Source organism: Nicotiana tabacum, chromosome 8 (genome assembly GCF_000715075.1).
Source record: "Nicotiana tabacum cultivar K326 chromosome 8, ASM71507v2, whole genome shotgun sequence".
NCBI classification, from domain to species: domain Eukaryota; kingdom Viridiplantae; phylum Streptophyta; class Magnoliopsida; order Solanales; family Solanaceae; genus Nicotiana; species Nicotiana tabacum.
This window is the reverse complement of record NC_134087.1, coordinates 90204327-90212466: the sequence shown is the minus strand read 5'-3', so window position 1 is coordinate 90212466 and position 8140 is coordinate 90204327. Positions and strand designations below refer to the sequence as shown.

The following is an 8140-nucleotide window of genomic DNA, read 5'->3' as shown; positions in this document are numbered from 1 at the left end:
CAATTCTAAATTCGGACGCACGCCTAAGTCCAAAATTACCATACGAAGCTATTGAAACCATCAAAACCTTATTCTGGAGTCGTCTACACAAAAGTCAAATTCCATTCAACTCTTACCATTTAAGCTTCTAAAATACGAATCCTTCTTCCAAATCAATCTCGAATCATAATACATAATACGGAGCTGCTCGAGACCTTAAGCCTCCGAACGAGACGTAAATTCTGAAAACGACTGATCGGATCGTTATAGTATACTATTAAACATACTCAAATAAAGTGTATCATGATTCAACATTAGTCATAGTACCAATGTATAGTACACCAAGAATATTAAAAATACCATAATTCAATACTAATCATGGTCTACTAATGTAGAGTATACTAAGAATATTGGGTATACAACTTATATACTCAAACAAAGTATACCATGATCAACACCAATAATATTATACATATTTGACCTAAAAACTTATTGTGAGAATAAATAATTAAATTTGTATTGTCACTAGCAATTTGTTTGATCAGAGATAGTTACAAATAATAAACAATGATAAATTATAAAAAGAAAAATAGATTAAATATAGTGATGAAGCAGAGGAAATTCTTCTTAATTTTCAATGCTCGTGCAATCTATGATCGCAGGAGTAATTGAATAATAATGCTACTGGAAAAAATCTAATATAGGATGTTGTTTTGTCTCCTGAGAGTTTCTTCTTTTGTTTTTGTTGCCCCTTCCTTGGAGTGTTAGGGAGGCCTTTATAGTGGTAGGGGAATGATGTTATTCCGAATTTTGAGCTAGTATGCCAAGGGATTAGGTAGTGGAAAGCAATATCCTCGATAGTGGCAACCATTCCAACATAATATTAATATCTATGATTTATGAAAAATGTTGAATGAGTTTCCAGATATATGTGTTCACTTTTCGAAAGCTTGACCTTCCGATGACCATCATCCCATAACAAGAGGAGCTGTCGAACACGACATCAGGTCTAATTCCTTATCTCGATATCTAGATCTTACTTGCCACGTGGGACCGGGAACGTCATGTAAGGAGGGTAAATTTTACCCATATAATACCAATGTATAATACACCAAAAATATTGATAATACCATAATTCAACACTAATCGCATACAGCTCTCTTCTCTCTCCTCTCTCCTGCGATCAACAGTGCAAGCCGGCGACTGCCTTTCATGGCCTCTACGACCGGCGGCCAGCTTCCTCCTGAGGTTTGTCCGTCGTCTTCCTCCCCCCTCAGTCGTTACCAACCTCTACAAACCCTAATACAAACCCTAATCCACCTAAAACTTATGCAAATTTATTAAACCCCAATTGTCATAAATACGTCCATGCAAACCCTAGCTACGCTACCATTGAAACCAGTTGAGTTCCTTTATGGAGAACCAGTTGTGAAGTGGAAGAAACAAGAAGTGAAGCAATCCATCATACAACAAGGACTTCAACTTGCAGTTCTTGGGAAATTTTCATATAGGAAGCCTGTTATTGGTGAATTATGTAAAGTGATTCCAATTCAATGTGAGATTAAGGGTCATTATTCAGTTAGCTTGATTGAAGACAATCATGTGTTAATTAGGCTGTCTTTATTGGAGGATTATGCTCATCTTCTCTCAAAGCCAGCTTTTTATTTAAAGGCTCAATCAGACATGTGGCAGATGCGTTGTACAAAATGGAATCCATGGTGGACACCTGATGAAGAAACTCCAATTGTCATAGCGTGGATTAGATTTCCAGAACTTCCTCCAAATTTCTTGTTACATTCCATGCTTTAATATTAGGACGATTCGTGGTAATCCATATGAGCTCGAAAGGATTAAGACCTCGTAAGTTTAATAACATTGATACCATTATATAAATTTGATATGGTATTTTGAGTGGAACGTTTTTTATAAAATTGTTTGAAAAAATATGATTATACATAGTTATTAATATTACTACTCTCGACAAATACGTGTATAGAAGGAGATATACCTCATCTTTTGTAGCTTCTCCTAGAGCATTTTGATCAGGTAGTGCAATTCGATGATCTAGTGGAACAATATTAGTATTTTTCGCCATTCCTAATCTTAGATAACTTTCTTGAGATGTAATTCTAATACTAAAAAGAAAAGATAGAGATGGTTAATAAAAAATAATGTATTAATTTTCTTAGTGTTGCTATGGAAGCTAACCAAAAACAAACCCATGCATATCTACAAAGTATAGACCGTGTTAAAATGGTGTATTTAAAGTCGTAATGGCGCAACATTTCAATAAAACGAGCAAATGCACAGCTTTCATAAACGACTCTATTCATAGAAATACTATGGGTCTTTATGTTCTTGAATCCCTATGTTACATATTATTATATCTTCTGTTCATGGGTCTCAGAATAATATGCAATTGATAAAGTTAATCCTAAAGGAATATTGAGAAAATATATGTATTTTTACATGGATATTTTAATGAAATAATAATATATTTATTTTATATAGTACTACATGACCATGATAGTAGGGTACGTAAAGTGTATTAAAATATAGTAAAATTTTAAGTAACTTGATATAATTCTTAATTATTCGGGTAATTGGTTAATTACCGGATAGCGGGACATCACCTAATTAATTAATTAACTATAGGATAAGATTTTAGCCCATCCCACGTGGAAGCCATGCAATACAGATTATATGACTCTTAAATTAAGATGTGCAAGGTGGCAAATTTTTCAAAAATCATAGTTTAAAAGTCGGTTGTACGTTATGCTCGTTCTCCTCCTCCTTTCTTTATTAAGACATTTTTTTGTGCAAATAATACCACCTCATATTGACATATTCTTTATTTATTCCTTCGTCGGCTCCAAGACATGGCTTTTCTTAGAGAAGTAGGCAACCAATCTAGAAATTACTATATAGTAACTCTTTTATCTTCTCAAGTACTCAAACTTGAATGATAGAGAAACTTTACGTTAAAATCTTTGCTTACAGTATTAGTCAAGTCATATGATTCTAGTACCTATTGGAAAAAGAAAGTTATAAATGCGGCATAGTGATTTATGATAATGGAAGATATGTCAAAAGAGGTAGACTTAATTATCTAGTCTCACAAAATTTAGGAAAAGAGATGGGTGGGTATGTCATTCTCTCTTAGCATTGTCCCAAGACTTGATTGTTTTAAAAATGACCCTCTCCTAGCATGCCCTAACCATAAAAATCTAATAACTTCTTCCCATCCCTGGCTACAAACAATCAACTTTATCCAAGGTTAGTAGGATAGACATGGGTTGAGGTGTAAATTATCAAGTAGGCAAGCATCCCATCAATGAGTAGCTGCTTTTGTAGTTGGTGTCGTGTGAAGAAGGCCAAGTTAATCACCTTCGATAAAATCATCACTAAAGGTATGTTAAGGCTAAGCTCTTCCTTCATTCTGGCATGATCTTGTCATTATAAAAGTTTTATAATGGAGCATAAAGAAAAATTCATATCTCAGAATTTACGTATATTTTGCGAGTCTCGCAAGTTATAATATTCCCTTTATCGGGGCTTCATATTCATTTGAGTATTTCATTATTCCAGTCAATAGAGCAGAGAGTTTATATATACAGTATTAAAGTATTTTCATTATCATCAAGCTATAATCGATGGGTAGGCCCCTATTGAGCAACCTCTGATCAGATGGTAAGTTATATACCGAGCCTACTATGGTCGAGCGCTTATGAGCGAGCCCAGTTGGTCGAGATACAGAGCCTAGTATGGCTGAGCACCTATGAGCGAGCCTACTACGACAGAGCAGTTATATATGTATACCGAGCCTTATAGGCCGGACATCTATATATATATATATATATATATATATATATCGAATATATCGAATATAGCCCAAAATGGCCGAGATACAGAGCCTAGTATGGTCGAGTGCCTATGAGCGAGCCTACTACGGCAGAGCAGTTATATATATACCGAGCCTACTATGGTCGAGCGCTTATGAGCGAGCCCAGTTGGTCGAGATACAGAGCCTAGTATGGTCGAGCGCCTATGAGCGAGCCTACTACGGCAGAGCAGTTATATATACCGAGCCTACTGATAACTATGATTTCTACATGTTTTATACCCAAACAACTATTTTACTTAGTATATTGAGAGAGTTGAGTCAGTATCAGCAGGTAAGCATATCTACACATTATCTTTGACTTCCAGTTGCTTTCACTTATTATATTATCAGTTCAGTTTCAGCTTTCAGTACATGCCTTACATACTCGATACATTATTCTTACTAACGTCCTTTTGTTGGGGATGCTGCATTCATGCCTGCAGGTATAGATAGTCAGTTTGACGAGCTATCATATAAGACGAGTTTGGATTCAGCGAAGGATCGGTAAGACTCCATCTCATTCGGAGTGCAGCCGAATCTATGAATCATCGTGTTAGAAGCTTTCTACAGACTTATGAGTAGGCCGGTACCCTGTCCCATTTGATGTCAAATAATCTTAGAGGCTTTGTAGACAGAGGTTCATTTTGTATAGAATGTCAACGGCCTTGACAACCCAAATGTATTCATCTTTTAAGAAAAATGGTTCAATGATACAGTATTTTCTCACTGATAGTTGTACATTATGAGTTGTAGCCATGTTGGCCTATGATAGTTACAAAAGGAATAAATGAGGTACAGAGTAGTTCGCTTAGGCCAGTGTGGCACCGGGTACCAGCCACGCCTCCCAAGGTTGGGGCGTGACATTTCTTTGGTAAGGAATGTATATTTTCATTAGCTCGTGCAGTTGGTAATCCATTACATATAGACCTAGAAACTCAAAATGGGACTAGACCTAATTGTACTAAGGTAAAGGTGGAAGTGAATTTTCTAGCTAATTTCCCTAAACGTATTAAGATTATTGAAGAAGCTGATGAATCTGGGCCAGAAGAGTTTAAATGGATTAGGATTAAGTATGATTATATGCCTAAATATTGCAAGCCTTGCAAGAAACAAGGGCATAGTGAGGCAGAATGCTGGGTAATTCATCGTGAATTACACAACAGATTTGATGAAGATGTTGAGGATCAAGGCAAGGAGAAGACAGTTATGGTGAGCACTGAAGCAATTGGTACATCTGCAAATTCAACAAAGTTTCTGTCAAGTGGAAAGGTGGTTGATAAGCCTACTACTAATCATGCCAAGTAGGAATGGATACAAGCAAAGAAGAACAAATACCAAAGGGATAATCGGGTCACATTGTTGATAACAAACAAGGTAAGGAAGCTGACAAGAGTAAAGGGAAGGCCAAACTTGAGGAAGCAGCAACCAAGAACAAGTTTAATGCACTAGAGGTTGAGGAAGTTCATCAACCTACTCTACAAATTACTGAAGGCAAAGGTGAGGATAATAGCAATGGTAAGAAGAAGGAACATGGGGAAAAGCAATCCAAGAAGGGCCATGAGAAGGAAAAAGAAGGCAATACCGGAGTGACAAGCCCTAATCCTAAGGCTTTTGGGGTTAGGGTTGGGAAGGATGCTAATACTAAACCAGTGGGAGAAGGTAATCAACAAGAACTTAAGCGTGTAAAGAAGGAAACCGTTGAGAAAGTGTTGGAAGATCAGCATAATAGGAACTTATCTAAGGCTAGTCCTATTGTTCCTAGTGATCAAAGTTCTAATTAAAAGGCTAATATGGAATCCACAATCGACTGGGTTCATAGAAGGTTTGGAACTATCAAAGAGGAGCTAAGGCAACTCAATGGGACTACAAACCAATCATGTCAAGAAATTCCGTCTCAAACATTTGCAGATTCTGGGCAGCTTGAGAACCTTGATGAGATAAACTCAACAAAGGTTGTAGGGAGTTGTGAAATTGAGGTGGAGGATGATCAACTAGGTATGACAAAGACAACAGGAGACAAAGTGAGGGATAACAACCCACCTGGCGATAGGCTGGCGATGCCAGGCCTAAAGCCAGGCTCCCAAGGCGTTAGGTTGGCGACGCCAAGCCTGGCGTCAGGGTCACCTGATGAAGCATCGATAGTAAACCCTATCCTTAGTGCAACTGGTAAGATTTTGCCCTATGTAGATGATGTTCTGGTGTATGCATTGGAGAATAAACTTGATGATAATGTAAAGGTTAGGGATGATACAGTAGGATTAGAGAATAGCAATGAAAAGAATAATGAGCAGGCGATTGTTCCGAGAGAATCTGGGGAAATAGAGGAAGTGCCTATGGAATATGGCACTAATTAAATTATGCAGATGTATCTTAATGTTCCATTGAAGACTCCACTACAACATTTACATGATTTAGTTACTCACAATGTGGCACCAATTGATGAAGACTTAATGAGACAAAATCCTATGGAGGATGAGAGAGATGATGAATCAACAGCAGAAAACTTCAAACAGATGGATAGGGATGGCGATCTATCACCTACATCTAGTGCTAAAAGAGGTAAGAAAACAAAGAAGAATCAGAATAAAGAGCCACAACAACCTTCAAGAATTATGCCTAGGAGGGCAGTTTCTCTATCTAAATGATGATCAAAACATTAATATGGAACATAAGGTTTGTGAATACACATCAGGCCTTTCCTAGGGTGATAAACATGAATAGGGAGCATAACTTTTGTGTAGTTGCATTGATGGAACCTTTTCAAAAGAAGAGACTCATTAATAGATATAGAAAAAGGTTGAGTATGGAGACAGCTTATGCAAATATCAATGGGCAAATATGATTGTTCTTTGATGCAGTGGTGGAATGGGAATTAGTGGAGGATACTGAGCAACAAGTGATTGTGAGAGTGCTTCACCATGACCTGGGGCAGCACATGATTATGACATTTGTTTATGCAAGATGTTCAGCAATGGAGAGGTTTGAATTGTGGGATCACTTGTATTACTTAGCAAGTGATATGAAATTGCCATGGTTGTTAGGAGGGGATTTCAATGTGATATTACATGAAGATGAGAAAGTAGGAAGACTACCAGTACACCCGCCTGAATATAAGGATTTTGCATTTTGTGTAAACTCTTGTGGTTTGTTTGAGCAAGGATACAAAGGAAGTCCATTTACATGATGGAATGGGAGATCCAATGTTACATGTATATTCAAAAGATTGGATAGGATCTTTGTGAATTTACCATTTCAGAACATGTTGCCAACTATTGAAGTTGAACATTTAATCAGAACTGGATCAGATCATGCACCATTGTTAATGACATGTGGGGAGCAAACCACCAATTTTGTCAAGCCTTTCAGGTTCTTGAACTTTTGGACTAAACATGCTACATTTATGGATATGGTGAGGCAGAATTGGGAAGTTGATTTCATAGGGGATCCGTTTTTTATGTTCAAGTAGAAGCTCAAGAGGGTGAAGGGAACACTATCAAAATGGAGCAGAGAAACATTTGGTGATATCTTCAAGCAGTTGGCTATTTTGGAAGACATTGTTAGGGTGAAAGAGATGTTGTTTGAAGAAGAGCCTACAATTGAGAACAGGATTGTGCTTCAAAAGGCTCAATCTGAATTGAAGAAATACTTAAGTATTGAGGAGAAGTATTGGAAGCAAAAAGCTGGGATGACTTGGTTTGCTGAAGGAGATAGGAATACAAGTTTCTTTCTGTAAGGCCCTAGAAAATTTTGCTAAGTAATTTAGGATTTTGTGGTGCCATGTAGGCTAGTCATAATATTTTATGTGCTATTAACATTATGGGCATCAATTGGATTTGGTAAATAAGTGTATAAGTCATATAATAAGTAATGTGGGTTCTAATGGGAGGCCAAAGTCTAAGTCAAGTTAGAAAATTTCATAATGCGCTAAAATTCCAAATGAGTTTGCACAAGTCCCCAATTTGGACGAGCATATCTAAATATATATATATAACGTTTTATGTGATGAAAAACCTATCAAATGAACGATCTTAGAGTCTAGTTTCTAACACTTCAAATTGTTCATTATTTGGACATTCCTACACAAAGTTATGATCAAATTACCAAAAGCTAGCAAAATCCCATTCTGCGGCCAACTCTGCGATCGCAAAAGTGCTTATGCGACCGCAAAATGGTCGAAGACCTGTCCAGTGTAGACCATTTCTGGGCACCAATTTCGCAATGCATTTTGTGACCCACATTCCTATTTTACGGTCCATTATACGATCGCAGACCCGATTT

The 8140-nt window shown here is 37.1% G+C and overlaps 1 protein-coding gene across 1 annotated transcript; it reads left to right on the top strand.

The window, feature by feature from the left end:
* Nucleotides 1–6225: 6225 nt before the first annotated feature.
* On the top strand, nucleotides 6226–7595 carry LOC107832616 (uncharacterized). Its single transcript, XM_075220471.1, has 4 exons — nucleotides 6226–6421; nucleotides 6721–6956; nucleotides 7119–7271; nucleotides 7329–7595. Exons 1-4 carry the CDS (start codon nucleotides 6226–6228, stop codon nucleotides 7593–7595), a joined length of 852 nt encoding a protein of 283 aa, XP_075076572.1.
* Nucleotides 7596–8140: the final 545 nt, after the last annotated feature.